Source organism: Salvelinus alpinus, chromosome 5 (assembly GCF_045679555.1).
Source record: "Salvelinus alpinus chromosome 5, SLU_Salpinus.1, whole genome shotgun sequence".
NCBI lineage: Eukaryota > Metazoa > Chordata > Actinopteri > Salmoniformes > Salmonidae > Salvelinus > Salvelinus alpinus.
The window spans coordinates 12,279,733-12,295,612 of NC_092090.1; the positions used below are offsets into that span (position 1 = coordinate 12,279,733).

The window sequence follows — 15,880 nt, forward strand, 5'->3', positions numbered from 1 at the left end:
TATTATATATTATGTTGCCATAGCAACTTTTGAATTGATTCAAAGTGTCTATTTAGTCAGAATCATTTGGAGGTAGTAATCAAAACATGACAAATCTCACAGTGAATTAGCAGCACATCATAATGCCTTATACTGTACCTGAGTTACCATAGTTTCTATACTCCTGTGTGTGCTGATTGGGTAAGCAGTCTTCCTCTGTCTCTGTGTACAGAGGATGTATAGGGGTATAGGGAAGGCCATGCCCTGGCTGATACTGGCGGGGTCGGGGGGTGTGGCCGACATCCTGGTCACGCTGATGAACCGGGGCTGCTGGGACATGGACAGCGTGCAGGAGCTCCTGCTAGACACCTTTCCCAGCGTGCACCACAGCACTGACATCACCAACTGGACCAAGCTGGTAAGGAGCAGAGAGAGAGAGAGAGCAGAGCGAGAGAGCAGAGAGAGGTTGACTGACTGACTTCCTCCTGATCTTTAGATCCAGAAGATACTGGACAACGGCCACCTCCTGACAGTTCATGACCCCGAGCAGGAGAGCTCTGAGCTGGACACAGTCATCCTCAAAGCCTTGGTCAAAGGTACTGGATGGAATGCTTCTACTGCGGTTGACAGCACTTACATCAATCCTAAAAAGGGCTTGTACAGAAGCAGATGAAAGATTTCCGTCAAAAGATCAATACATGTCAAATTATGGTCCATATAAAAAGGTTTGAGGAGTTACTGAAAGCCACCCGTCAACATAGAAAAGAAATACGCTCATTCTGTTTTTGATGGATATGAACTTTCTTTCTGAACGGGGGTTAATCCATAACCTTTGACCCCTAACATCTAACCTTTGCCCCCTAACATCTAACCTTTGACCCCTAACATCTAACCTTTGCCCTGTGTGTGGCATGCAGCCTGTAAGAGCCAGAGTCAGGAAGCTCAGGACTTCCTGGATGAGCTGAAGTTGGCGGTGGCCTGGAACCGGGTGGACATCGCTAAGAGCCACATCTTCAACGGGGACGTGGAGTGGACGGTGAGAATGAAAGACAGCATGAGATGTCCCTCCTTCATTCATTCTCTCTCTCTCCTATTGGTCCTGAACTTTGTGCTGCTATTGCTGATTATTGTTTATGTAATATATTTGCTGCCACATTGAGGATCATTAAAAAACGTATCTTACCTTAGTATAATAACAGAATGGAAAAAGCCTATATGCCGCATAAATATTGCTTAGTAAAACAGAATATTAGAATTGTATTGGTAGTTTACTACAAAGTTAGTAATATATAGCACTATCTACTGACCCTCACAGGCAGGTGACCTGGAGGAGGTGATGATGGACGCCCTGGTCAATGACAAGCCCGACTTTGTGCGTCTATTTGTGGACAACGGCGTGTGTCTGGGCGAGTTCCTGACCTACGGCCGCCTGCAGGAGCTCTACTGCTCCGTGTCAGAGAAGAGCCTCCTTCATCTCCTCCTCATGAAGAAGCACCAGGAGAAACAGCTCCTACTGAAGGCAACACGGACCCCTGGACCCCCTCACGACCACCACAAGGCCGAGCCCGGGGACCGGAAGGCCCGCTTCACCCTGCACGAGGTGTCCAAAGTGCTGAAAGACTTCCTGCACGACTCGTGTAAAGGCTTCTATCAGAAGCTGCCCACGGTGGGTACTGGGTAGGCTGTTCCTGAGGTAACACGGAGGGAGTTTATCACATCATGAATCACAGATAGTTCCTCATGAATCACAGATAGTTCCTCATGGATCACAGATAGTTCCTCATGGATCACAGATAGTTCCTCATGGATCACAGATAGTTCCTCATGGATCACAGATAGTTCCTCATGGATCACAGATAGTTCCTCATGGATCACAGATAGTTCCTCATGGATCACAGGTAGTTCCTCATGGATCACAGATAGTTCCTCATGGATCACAGATAGTTCCTTATGAATCACAGATAGTTCCTCATGAATCACAGATAGTTCCTCATGGATCACAGATAGTTCCTCATGGATCACAGATAGTTCCTCATGGATCACAGATAGTTCCTCATGGATCACAGATAGTTCCTCATGAATCACAGATAGTTCCTCATGGATCACAGATAGTTCCTCATGGATCACATAGTTCCTCATGGATCACAGATAGTTCCTCATGGATCACAGATAGTTCCTCATGGATCACAGATAGTTCCTCATGGATCACAGATAGTTCCTCATGGATCACATAGTTCCTCATGGATCACAGATAGTTCCTCATGAATCACAGATAGTTCCTCATGGATCACAGATAGTTCCTCATGGATCACATAGTTCCTCATGGATCACAGATAGTTCCTCATGAATCACAGATAGTTCCTCATGAATCACAGATAGTTCCTCATGGATCACAGATAGTTCCTCATGGATCACAGATAGTTCCTCATGGATCACATAGTTCCTCATGGATCACAGATAGTTCCTCATGAATCACAGATAGTTCCTCATGGATCACAGATAGTTCCTCATGGATCACATAGTTCCTCATGGATCACAGATAGTTCCTCATGAATCACAGATAGTTCCTCATGAATCACAGATAGTTCCTCATGGATCACAGATAGTTCCTCATGAATCACAGATAGTTCCTCATGGATCACAGATAGTTCCTCATGAATCACAGATAGTTCCTCATGGATCACAGCTGAACACAGAGTCGTGGCTGGAGAAAAGAAAACCTCACAGATTCCAAGGCTTTTCTGAAGAACAGATTGAAGCCATGTCAAGATGTCCAGTAGAGACACGTTTTTCTCTGCATTTCTATGTGTCTGTCAGAGTTCACTCTTCTTCATCCTTACGTGTGTGTGTGTGTGTGTGTGTGTGTGTGTGTGTGTGTGTGTGTGTGTGTGTGTGTGTGTGTGTGTGTGTGTGTGTGTGTGTGTGTGTGTGTGTGTGTGTGTGTGTGTGTGTGTGTGTGTGTGTGTGTGTGTGTGTGTGTGTTGTCTCCAGGAGAAGACAGGCAAGAAGGCAGGCCGTCTGTTTAACAACCAGAAGAGCCTGGCTGAGCTGGAGGAGCGCTGTGAGCACCCCTGGAGGGACCTGTTCCTCTGGGCTGTTCTCCAGAACCGCCAGCAGATGGCTAACTACTTCTGGGCCATGGTGAGTCCCCTCCCTCCCAGAGAGTTCTGAAACCTCTCTGATCTCCAGCAGGATTATTCAAATGAAGGTCAAGCCCAGTAGTTAGTGTAGGTTTTATTGCTGGCCAGTGTCAATACAGGCAGTTTAAAAGATCATGTAGATATCATCAGTATGGGGTTGAGCAGGGTGGTGGTGAGAGTGAGTTTAGTACCAAACATACACACTTACTGCACATTAAGACATTTACAGCCAGACACACACACAGGTTCTCTCTCTCTCTCTCTCTCTCTCTCTCTCTATTCTCCCTCTGTATCCCCCGTCTGTCTGTCTGTCTGTCTGTCTGTCTGTCTGTCTGTCTGTCTGTCTGTCTGTCTGTCTGTCTGTCTGTCTGTCTGTCTGTCTGTCTATTCTCTCTCTGTATCCCCCCCTCTCTCTGTCTCTCTCAATTCAATTCAAAGGGCTTTATTGGCATGGGAAACATGTTTACTTTGCCAAAGCAAATGGAATAGACAATAAACAATAGGGAAATAAACAAGGGAAACATTAGTGAACATTACACTCACAAAAGGATGGTAAGTCACACACTCTCTCTCTCTCTCTCTCTCTCTCTCTCTCTCTCTCTCTCTATTCTCTCTATTCTCTCTCTCTCTCTATTCTCTCTCTCTGTCTCTCTCAATTCAATTCAAAGGGCTTTATTGGCATGGGAAACATGTTTACATTGCCAAAGCAAATGGAATAGACAATAAACAAAAGGGAAATGAACAATGGAAACATTAGTGAACATTACACTCACAAAAGGATGGTCAATCTCTCTCTCTCTCAATTTCAATTCAAATCAAAGGGCTTTATTGGGATGAGAAACATACAGTTGAAATCGGAAGTTTACATACACTTAGGTTAGAGTCATTAAAACTCGTTTAACAACCACTCCAGAACTTTCTTGTTTACAAACTATTGTTTTGGTAAGTCGGTTAGGACATCTACTGTTTTATGGCTTTAGAAGCGTCTGATAGGCTAATTGACATAATTTGAGTCAATTGGAGGTGTACCTGTGGATGTATTTCAAGGCCTACCTTCAAACTCAGTGCCTCTTTGCTTGACATCATGGGAACATCAAAACAAATCAGCCAAGACCTCAGGAAAAAAACTGTAGACCTCCACAAGTCTGATTCATCCTTGGGAGCAATTTCCAAATGCCTGAAGGTACCATGTTCATCTGTACAAACAATAGTACTCAAGTATAAACACCATGGGTGTCACGATCGTCGTAATAACATTCAGACCAAAGCGCAGCGTGAAATCGGTTCGACATTTTATTAGAAGTGAACCGCACAAAAAAAACTATAAAGAGCAAACGACACGTGAAGCTATGGAGTGCTCACAGGCAACTACACATAAACAAGATCCCACAAAAAACAGTGGTAAAATGGCTGCCTAAATATGATCCCCAATCAGAGACAACGCTAAACAGCTGCCTCTGATTGGAAACCATACCAGGCCAACATAGAAATAAAACAACCTAGATTACCCACCCTAGTCACACCCCGACCTAACCAAAATAGAGAATAAAAAGGCTCTCTATGGTCAGGGCGTGACAGTAACCCCCCCCCAAAGGTGCGGACTCCGGCCGCAAAACCTGACTCTATAGTGGAGGGTCCGGGTGGGCATCTAGCATCGGTGGCGGCTCCGGTGCGTGGCGAAGTACCCACTCCGCTCGCGGATCCGCGGCTCTGGTGCGGGACTTTGCCCCCGCCCAGACCACGGGTCCGGCCATGGAGCCGGGTTGAACGCCGCACCCGGTCTGGGCACCGGTGCCGAGGAAGGCTCCGGCCTTGGAGCGGGACTGGACGCCGTGCCTGGACTGCGCACCGGTGCAGAGGAAGGCTCCGGCCTTGGAGCGGGACTGGACGCCGTGCCTGGACTGGGCACCGGCGCAGAGGAAGGCTCCTGCCATGGAGCAGGACTGGACGCCGTGCCTGGACTGCGCACCGGTGCAGAGGAAGGCTCCTGCCCTGGAGCGGGACTGGACGCCTTGCCTGGAAGCTCCGGACCGTTGACCCTCGCTGGAGGTTCCGGAACGTTGACCGTCGCTGGAGGTTCCGGACCGTGGACCGTTGCAGGAGGTTCCGGACTGTGGACCGTTGCAGGAGCTTGGTCGCAAATGTGTTAAAGCTTGGTCGCAAATGGGTCTTCCAAATGGACAATGACCCCAGCATACTTCCAAAGTTGTGACAAAATGTCTCTCTCTCTCTCTCTCTCTCTCTCTCTCTCTCTCTCTCTCACACTCTCTCTCTCTCTCACACTCTCTCTCTCTCACACTCTCTCTCTCTGTGTATCTCTCTCTCTCTTTCTCTCTCTCTCTGTATCTCTCTCTCTCTCTCTCTGTGTCTCTCTCTCTCTCTCTCTCTGTCTCTCTCTCTCTCTCTCTCTCTCTCTGTGTCTCTCTCTCTCTCTCTCTGTGTCTCTCTCTCTCTCTCTCTCTCTCTCTGTGTCTCTCTGTGTCTCTCTCTCTCTCTCTCTCTCTCTCTCTCTCTGTGTCTCTCTGTGTCTCTCTCTCTCTCTCTCTCTCTCTCTCTCTCTCTCTCTCTCTCTCTCACACTCTCTCTCTCTCACACTCTCTCTCTCTCTCACACTCTCTCTCTCTCACACTCTCTCTCTGTGTATCTCTCTCTCTCTTTCTCTCTCTCTGTGTATCTCTCTCTCAATTTCAATTCAATTCAATTCAATTGACTTTATTGACATGGCAAGTTATTATTACTTACATTGTCAAAGTATACATATCGAAAAATTTAAATAAAATATATATGTATATATATACACAAAATATATATATATTTATATATAAATAAATGGTGGTACTAACAGCAATAATAATAGTAGTAGTGGACATGGGATTACCATTAATAACAGCTACAACAACAATATTAATCAGAACAACAATACATTAAAGCAACAGTAGTAGACCAGTGTCAACATGACTGAGAAGACACATGACCTGGTACGAAAGACAAAACAAAACTAAGCTAAATGGGAAATATTATCAACATTACTTTGCATTTTTCACTGGCTGTCCCTCAGGCTGTGGCAGGAGGACACATATTTGGCTGCCAAAACTGCACATTTTGGCTTTTCACCCAATAAATATTAGAATTTTTCTTCATCTTTTATAGTTTCAAATTCTTTGTATTGAATTATAATTTTGGGAAAGAAATATGCTCTTAGGTCTGAGTATTTGTCACAGTGTAGTAGGAAATGCACTTCTGTCTCTACCTCTCCCCTGGAGCAGAGTGAGCACAGCCTGTCCTCTCTGGGCAGCCAGGTTTGTCTGTGACGACCGGTCTCTATAGCCAGACTGTGCTCACTGAGTCTGTACCTAGTCAATGTTTTCCTCAGTTTTCTATCAGTCACAGTGGTCAGATAGTCTGCCACCATGTACTGTCTGTTTAGAGCCAAATAGCATTGAAGTTTACTTTGATTTTTTGTGGTGTCTTTCCAATAGGTTATATATTTTTCTTTTTGTTTTGTGATGATTTGGTTGGGCCAGATTTTCTGAGGGCTGTCCCGAGGCTCTGTGGGGTTGGTTTGGGTTGGTGAACTGAGCCTCAGAACCAGCTGGCTGAGGGGACTCTTCTCTGGTTTCATCTCTTGACATTGTAGAGCTGTGTGATGGAATGTTTTAGGGTCACTTGTTTTTAGATGGTTGTAAAATTTGATGGCTCTTTTTTCTATTCGAATGAGGAGGGGATATTGGCCCAATTCTGCCCTACATGCGTTATTTGGAGTTTTTCTTTGTACTTGCAATACAGTCTTGCAAAACTCTGCATGCAATACTTCAATTGGATGTTTGTCCCATTTAGTAAATTCATTATTAGAGAGTGGACCCCATACCTCACTGCCATATAGAGCAATTGGTTCTATAACTGATTGAAAAATTTTGAGCCAGATTCTAATTGGAATTTCAATTTTGATGTTCCTTTTAATGGCATAGAATGCTCTTCTTGCTTTGTCTCTCAGCTCATTCACAGCCATGTGAAAGCTACCTGTGTTGCTGATATTTAGTCCTAGATATGTGTAGTTTTTGGTGTGTTCTAATAGAACTGTGTCCAAATAGAATTTATATTTGTCATCCTTATTTCCGGACCTTTTTTGGAATATCATTATATTTGTTTTTTTTAGGTTAACGGTCAGAGCCCAAGTCTGACAGAACCTGTGAAGATGATCTAGGTGTTGCTGTAACCCCTCTTTAGTGGGAGACAGCAGCACCAGGTCATCTGCGTACAGCAGACACTTGATTTCAGTGTTGTGTAGGGTGATACCAGGTGCTGCCGATTCTTCTAATGTTTTTGCCAATTCATTAATGTAGATGTTAAATAATGTTGGACTTATTGGGCAGCCCTGTTTCACTCCCCGCCCCTGAGAGAAGAAGTCTGTTTGCTTGTTGCCAATTTTAACCGCACATTTGTTTTTAGTGTACATTGATTTAATAAAATCATATGTTTTCCCTCCAATACCACTTTCTATTAGTTTATAAAAAAGACCTTCGTGCCAAATTGAATCAAATGCTTTCTTGAAATCTACAAAACACGAGTAGATTTTGCCTTTGTTTTGGTTAACTTGTTTATCAATTAGAGTGTGGAGGGTGTAAATGTGGTCAGTTGTACGATAATTTTTTAGAAATCCAATCTGGCTTCTGCTCAGGACGTTGTGTTCATCAAGGAAATGATGTAGTCTGCTATTTATAATACTGCAGAGAATTTTCCCCAAGTTGCTGTTAACGCATATTCCTCTGTAATTATTTGGGTCAAATTTGTCTCCATTTTTATAGATTGGTGTGATCAGTCCCTGGTTCCAAATATCGGGGAAAATACCTGCAGTGAGGATAATGTTGAAGAGTTTGAGTATAGCCAATTTGAATTTGTGGTCTGTATATTTGATCATTTCATTTAAGATCCCATCAGCACCACAGGCCTTTTTGGGTTGGAGATTGCATATTTTTTCCAATAATTCTTCTTCTGTAATTGGGGTATCCACAGGATTCTGATAGTCTTTGACTGCTAATTCAAGGATTTGTAATTTTTCTTGTATATCTTTTTGTTCTGGGCTCTTTGTTATATTGATGTAGAGGTTTGCAAAGTGATTTCTCCACATATCCCCATTTTGGATAGCCAACTCCTCATGATGAGGTTTGTTTAATTTATTCCAATTCTCCCAGAAGTGGTTTGATTCTATGGATTCCTCAATTCCATCCAGCTGATTTCTAATGTGCTGTTCCTTTTTTGTTCTTAGGGTGCGTTTGTATTGCTTCAGTGTTTCCCCATATTGAAGGCGTATATTTTTGTTGTCTGGTTCTCTGTGTTTTTGATTAGATATATTTCTCAATGACTTTCTTAGATTTTTGCAATCATTATCAAACCATTTTTCATTATCTGTTATTTTTGGTTTGCTCTTATGCTTCTTTAGATTAGCCAAGGAGGCTAATTTGTCAAATATAAAGTTTATGTTCCTAACGGCCAAATTTACACCTTCATTGCTGAAGGAGAATGTTAAGGCTAAAAAGTTGTCCAGGAGAGATTGTATTTTTTGGCTACTAATTGCTTTTTGGTAGATGTCTGTACTGTTTGCACTCCATCTATAGGCTTGTTTAGTACCATGTAGTTTATTGGGCCATGATGCTTCTTGGTTGGGTTCTGCTCTTCTCAGATACACTGTGATTTTACTGTGGTCTGAGAGAGGTGTTAGTGGGCTGACTGTGAAGGCTCTGAGAGATTCTGGGTTTAGGTCGGTGAGGAAGTAGTCTACAGTGCTGCTGCCAAGGGATGAGCTGTATGTGTACCTACCAAAAGAGTCTCCTCTCAGCCTGCCATTGACTATGTACAGACCCAGTGTTCGACAGAGCCTCAGGAGCTGTAATCCATTTTTGTTTTTCACTTTGTCATAGTTGTTTCTGTGGGGGTATGTGGGGAGGGAAAGGTTATTGCTTCCTGGTAGGTGTTTATCCCCATGACTGTTAATAGTGTCTTGTTCTTCTGCTATTCTAGCATTCAGGTCTCCACAGACCAGTACGTTGCCTTGGGCCTGAAAGTGACTAATCTCTCCCTCTAGAATGGAGAAGCTCTCTTCGTTGAAGTAGGGTGACTCTGAGGGGGGAATGTATGTGGCACAGAGGAAGACGTTTTTATCTGTCAAGATAGCCTCCTTGTTGATTTTTAACCAGATAAAGAATTCTCCTGTTTTGATCAATTCGATTGAATTAATTAGTTCAGATTTATACCATATTAGCATTCCCCCTGAGTCTCTGCCCTGTTTGATTCCTTTTAATTTAGTGGATGGTATGATTATCTCCCTATAACCTAGTGGACAGCCAGTGGAAACATCACCTCTGCACCATGTTTCCTGTAGTACTACAATATCAACATCATCAATTTCTTTCAGGAAGTCTGGGTTTCTGCTCTTTAGCCCAAAAGCAGAGGACTTCAATCCTTGTATATTCCAACATGCAACGTAAAAAGACTTCATAACTTTTTTTTTCTCTTTTCCTTACCTTTCAAAATGAGACAAACACTCACAATCCAAGAAGAACCATTAAAATAGGATTTTTCAATTAAAGTAAACTCTTATTTTGCAAATGTGATTTGTTTATCATTTAAGATAGAATTTGTGTCATGCCACTTGGGTGGATGTAGTGTGAGAATGGTGGAGTTCTTGTGCTCATCTTACCATGACCCTCGGCCCATCACATGTGAGCATAGTAGACTCAGCATTTGTTTAATGTCACTCATTTGGTTGGTGGGGGCTGGGCCAGTTGCTCCTCTCACAGCCTGTGCGTAGCTCTGCCTGCTGGGCTGTGGCTCCTCCAGGTGTGGGTCTGCGGTGGGGAGGAGGGGGGTGGTAGGCCTCATCTGGGTGGCTCTGAAGCTGGGCTGGGGTGGTCTGTGCTGCGCTGGCTGTGGTGGGCATTGAGGTTGGTGGTGCTGTGGTCGTGGCTGGGGGGTCCAGGGTGCTGGTCCGGGATGTTGTCTCGGTGATCTCGGCGGGGTGGAGATTGCTCCGCTGTTCCTGGGTGGAGAGGTCGGGCTGCGGTTTAGAGCGACGTCCTTGAGAGTCTTGGCAAGGATGGGGACTGTCTCCCTGTACAGGTGAACATGGTCATAGAGACAGTCCAGATCGAGGGTGGGATGGTGGGCCAGGTGTACATTGGGTCGCAGGGCACAGTCCCGGGAGAGGCTGGCGTTTATTCTTTGGATTGTGGCAGGGTGGAAGTCCCTCCTCTGTAGAAGGGTTGACACTATGATTCTTGAGTTGGGGAAGATTGCGGAGGCCTTCTCAATCACTCCCCGTAGTGAAGTCGCCACCCTCTCCTGCTGAGCACGCAGGTCGTTGCTTCCGGTATGTATGATTATGTGGCTTGGCGACCCGAGATGGTTCTTATCAAGCAGCTCCATGGCACTTTGCGTTGTTGGGCACCACACCTTTCTCGTTTTGTGTCTAGGGAAAAGTTTCTTCTCCTGAACATACTTCCCATTTGAGTCCATTAACAGGACGATGTCAGCCAGTGTTTCTTCTGGACTGGGGGGGGGCAGAGGGGGGGCTGGTGGGTGTTGGAGCTGGGGTGTGGCTGGTCTGTGTGGGTGCCACTGTCAGTGGGAGGCTGTTCTGTGGGTTGGGGAGGAGGGGTGCAGCAGCCAGGGCTGGGGAAGTCTGGCTGGTTGAGCTGGGCTCCTCTGCTGTGTGAGGGCAGGTCATAGGGTGGTGATCTATCTGCTCCTGCAGCCTGTCCTCTGCTCTCTTTCTCTCCTGCAGCTCCTCTCTTAGTGCGGTCAGCTCCTTATTGCTGCTCTGCCTGTCTTTTTGGAGCTCTCTCACCTCCTTTGTTAGATCAGCCAGCTCTCTCTTGAGTCCGTCTCTCTCTTGCTGAACCTCTTTCAGCTGTGTTGCAAGGCTGCTGTCCTGCTCTGTCCTCACCTTGGTTAGGAGCTCCTCTAAGGTGTGGTTGTCTGGTTGCTGTTTGCTCACGCTCTCCCTGAGCAGGACCACCTCCCCCTCCAGTTTGGTGAACTCATCCCTCATGGCAGCCATGGTGGTGAGGAGGGCCTGAGCCTGCTCTGCACTGAGGGGGTCGCTCTCCTCCTGGGGCGTGTCCTCCACTATGGTGGGAAGAGAGGTGCTGGATGTGCCTTTTTGGGTGGGGAGGGTAGGGGTGAGGGTGGTGCTGGTGGAGTTTGTCTTGTGGGAGGGCATGTCACTGGTGGTGTCCTTCTCTCTCTCCGCTCTCTCCTTAATGGTCTGAAAGTCTGTTTCAAACAGCCTGATGTTACCTTGCACCATGACAGTCCCAGTCTTGTAGAGGTTGATTGTTATCATGGTGCTGTCAGGGTCGTCTGTCTCTTTGATTTTCAGCTTCCACCCATTACAGATTCCCTCTTTCTTTATGCATGGGTAGTGAGAGCAGACTGCTGAGCGCCATGCATTTGGCTGGTCAGTGAGGAAGATGAGATTACTCACGTCACCGTTTTTGTAGAGGTCTGCAAAAAGGGTTTCTGGCCTCTTCTCTAGTAGTTTCTGTTTGAAAGCTTTCCTCATTGTGTCATTTTTGACCTTTTTTGGGTAGAGAATGGATTCTGCGCTGAGGGGGAGTGTGGACATGGTGTCTGTGCGCTCTGCTACTACCGCTACTGCTGCGCTGTTCTGCTGCCCCGTTGCCATGGCAACCGATTTGTTCGTCTGCTGTTCGCGCTACTTTCAAAAAACAGCAAAAATAGTGAAAAATCCTCACACAAAAGACTGAAGATATGTTTACAGTTAGTCCGTGCTCCTTTTTGGTTTACTCACTCAGTTTGGTCGTTTGATGTAGTTGTATTAACTGACCTTGCTAGGTTTGTTCTAGCTCGTTTCTTATGGCTAGCTTGTTAGTCTGCTGGCTGGGTCTTTGTTGTGTAGCTAGCTAGCTAGACTCAAAACTTCTTAACTTGAGGCGCAAAGTTACTTTTTTTTCTATTCTGAATGTATAGAGTTGTTGTTCATCACTTCTTGTCTGGAATTCTTCTTCGATTAGAGTGTTTATCTCATTCTAAAAACCAAAAAAATCAAATATATCAGGAGCTCATGTTGAGCATATCTCTCTCTCTCTCTCTCTCTCTCTCTCTCTCTGTCTCTCTGTCTCTCTCTCTCTCTCTCTGTGTGTCTCTCTCTCTCTCTCTGTGTCTCTCTCTCTCTCTGTGTCTCTCTCTCTCTGTGTCTCTCTCTCTCTCTCTCTCTCTCTCTCTCTCTCTCTCTCTCTCTCTCTCTCTCTCTCTCTCTCTCTCTCTCTCTCTCTCTCTCTCTCTCTGTGTATCTCTCTCTCTCTTTCTTTCTCTCTCTCTCAATTTTCAATTCAATTCAATTCAAGGGGCTTTATTGGCATGGGAAACATGTGTTAACATTGCCAAAGCAAGTGAGGTAGATATTATACAAAAGTGAAATAAACAATACAAATTAACAGTAAACATTACACATACAGAAGTTTCAAAACAATAAAGACATTACAAATGTTATATTATATATATACAGTGTTGTAACAATGTACAAATGGATAAAGCACACAAGTTAAAATAAATAAGCATAAATATGGGTTGTATTTACAATGGTGTTTGTTCTTCACTGGTTGCCCTTTTCTTGTGGCAACAGGTCACAAATCTTGCTGCTGTGATGGCACACTGTGGAATTTCTCCCAGTAGATATGGGAGTTTATCAAAATTGGATTTGTTTTCAAATTCTTTGTGGATCTGTGTAATCTGAGGGAAATATGTCTCTCTAATATGGTCATACATTGGGCAGGAGGTTAGGAAGTGCAGCTCAGTTTCCACCTCATTTTGTGGGCAGTGTGCACATAGCCTGTCTTCTCTTGAGAGCCATGTCTGCCTACGGCGGCCTTTCTCAATAGCAAGGCTATGCTCACTGAGTCTGTACATAGTCAAAGCTTTCCTTAAGTTTGGGTCAGTCACAGTGGTCAGGTATTCTGCCACTGTGTACTCTCTGTTTAGGGCCAAATAGCATTCTAGTTTGCTCTGTTTTTTTGTTAATTCTTTCCAATGTGTCAAGTAATTATCTTTTTGTTTTCTCATGATTTGGTTGGGTCTAATTGTGCTGTTGTCCTGGGGCTCTGTGGGGTGTGTTTGTGTTTGTGAACAGAGCCCTAGGACCAGCTTGCTTAGGGGACTCTTCTCCAAGTTCATCTCTCTGTAGGTGATGGCTTTGTTATGGAAGGTTTGGGAATCGCTTCCTTTTAGGTGGTTGTAGAATTTAACGGCTCTTTTCTGGATTTTGATAATTAGTGGGTATCGGCCTAATTCTGCTCTGCATGCATTATTTGGTGTTCTACGTTGTACACGGAGGATATTTTTGCAGAATTCTGCATGCAGAGTCTCAATTTGGTGTTTGTCCCATTTTGTGAAATCTTGGTTGGTGAGCGGACCCCAGACCTCACAACCATAAAGGGCAATGGGCTCTATGACTGATTCAAGTATTTTTAGCCAGATCCTAATTGGTATGTTGAAATTTATGTTCCTTTTGATGGCATAGAAGGCCCTTCTTGCCTTGTCTCTCAGATCGTTTACAGCTTTGTGGAAGTTACCTGTGGTGCTGATGTTTAGGCCGAGGTATGTATAGTTTTTTGTGTGCTCTAGGGCAACGGTGTCTAGATGGAATTTGTGGTCCTGGTGACTGGACCTTTTTTGGAACACCATTATTTTGGTCTTACTGAGATTTACTGTCAGGGCCCAGGTCTGACAGAATCTGTGCAGAAGATCTAGGTGCTGCTGTAGGCCCTCCTTGGTTGGTGACAGAAGCACCAGATCATCAGCAAACAGTAGACATTTGACTTCGGATTCTAGTAGGGTGAGACCGGGTGCTGCAGACTGTTCTAGTGCCCGCGCCAATTCGTTGATATATATGTTGAAGAGGGTGGGGCTTAAGCTGCATCCCTGTCTCACCCCACGACCCTGTGTGAAGAAATGTGTGTGTTTTTTGCCAATTTTAACCGCACACTTGTTGTTTGTGTACATGGATTTTATAATGTCGTATGTTTTACCCCCAACACCACTTTCCATCAATTTGTATAGCAGACCCTCATGCCAAATTGAGTCGAAGGCTTTTTTGAAATCAACAAAGCATGAGAAGACTTTGCCTTTGTTTTGGTTTGTTTGGTTGTCAATTAGGGTGTGTAGGGTGAATACATGGTCTGTTGTACGGTAATTTGGTAAAAAGCCAATTTGACATTTGCTCAGTACATTGTTTTCATTGAGGAAATGTACGAGTCTGCTGTTAATGATAATGCAGAGGATTTTCCCAAGGTTACTGTTGACGCATATTCCACGGTAGTTATTGGGGTCAAATTTGTCTCCACTTTTGTGGATTGGGGTGATCAGTCCTTGGTTCCAAATATTGGGGAAGATGCCAGAGCTAAGGACGATGTTAAAGAGTTTTAGTATAGCCAATTGGAATTTGTTGTCTGTATATTTGATCATTTCATTAAGGATACCATCATCATCTCTCTCTCTCTCTCTCTGTGTCTCTCTCTCTCTCTGTGTCTCTCTCTCTGATGTCTCTCTCTCTCTCTCTCTGTGGTCCAGGGTCCTGAGGCTGTAGCTGCAGCTCTAGCTGGTTGTAAGATCCTGAAAGAGATGTCTGGCCTGGAGTCAGAGGCAGAGTCAGCACGCAGCATGAAGGAGGCCAAGTATGAGCAGTTTGCCCTAGGTGAGACACACACACACCACACACCACACACACACACACACACACACACTGGATAAAACATGCAGTATCACACTCTGTGATGACTTAATGCTCTGGGATCACAAACCATCACTTAGTTGAAAAATACCACGAAGACAAAGATGTTCCCTGAAAGTATCTATATCCCTAGGAAATTCTCCTGGGGTTAGAATTCACAGTGAGATCATCACAAGATAAGGATCTAGATACAACCAATGCCTCTATAACAAACATACAAAAGCCTGATTTGAATGGTGTGAAGTCTTGGTAAGTGTGTTGAGTCTGGTGTGTGTGTGTATGTTGCCAGATCTGTTTGGGGAGTGCTACTCTAACAGTGAGGACAGGGCCTATGCTCTTCTGGTGAGAAGGACCCGCTGCTGGAATCAATCCACCGTCCTCAACCTGGCAACCGAGGCTGACGCCAAGTGCTTCTTCGCCCACGATGGAGTTCAGGTAGGCTACGGTAACACGTGCAGGCACACAGAGACACACTGAAACAGACATGTGGCCTCCTTACTTTTAATCTCCATGTTCCATAAACAAATGATACATTAGATAGATTTGACTGTGTACACAGACAATATTCACAGAGTCCTCTTGGTGTGTGACTGTGTGTTGATAGGTGTGATGTGCTCTCTGCTGGTGTCTGTGTTGATAGGTGTGATGTGCCCTCTGCTGGTTTCTGTGTTGATAGGTGTGTTTTATGGGGTGATGTTCCCTCTGCTGGTTTCTGTGTTGATAGGTGTGTTTAATGGTGTGATGTGCCCTCTGCTGGTTTCTGTGTTGATAGGTGTGATGTGCCCTCTGCTGGTTTCTGTGTTGATAGGTGTGTTTAATGGGGTGATGTGACCTCTGCTGGTTTCTGTGTTGATAGGTGTGTTTTATGGGGTGATGTTCCCTCTGCTGGTTTCTGTGTTGATAGGTGTGTTTAATGGGGTGATGTGACCTCTGCTGGTTTCTGTGTTGATAGGTGTGTTTTATAGGATGATATGCCCTTTGCTGGTTTCTGTGTTGATAGGTGTGTTTAATGGGG

At 44.8% G+C, this 15,880-nt stretch overlaps 1 protein-coding gene across 1 annotated transcript in view; it reads left to right on the forward strand.

The window, feature by feature from the left end:
- Positions 1 to 15,880, forward strand: part of trpm5 (transient receptor potential cation channel, subfamily M, member 5) — a 64,464-nt gene that overhangs the window by 10,193 nt on the left and 38,391 nt on the right. The window contains exons 8-14 of the mRNA XM_071400640.1: positions 212 to 397; positions 476 to 575; positions 897 to 1,015; positions 1,295 to 1,645; positions 2,971 to 3,120; positions 14,706 to 14,829; positions 15,155 to 15,300. Coding sequence (XP_071256741.1) covers positions 212 to 397; positions 476 to 575; positions 897 to 1,015; positions 1,295 to 1,645; positions 2,971 to 3,120; positions 14,706 to 14,829; positions 15,155 to 15,300 — 1,176 coding nt within the window. The remainder of the gene's footprint in view (positions 1 to 211; positions 398 to 475; positions 576 to 896; positions 1,016 to 1,294; positions 1,646 to 2,970; positions 3,121 to 14,705; positions 14,830 to 15,154; positions 15,301 to 15,880) is intronic.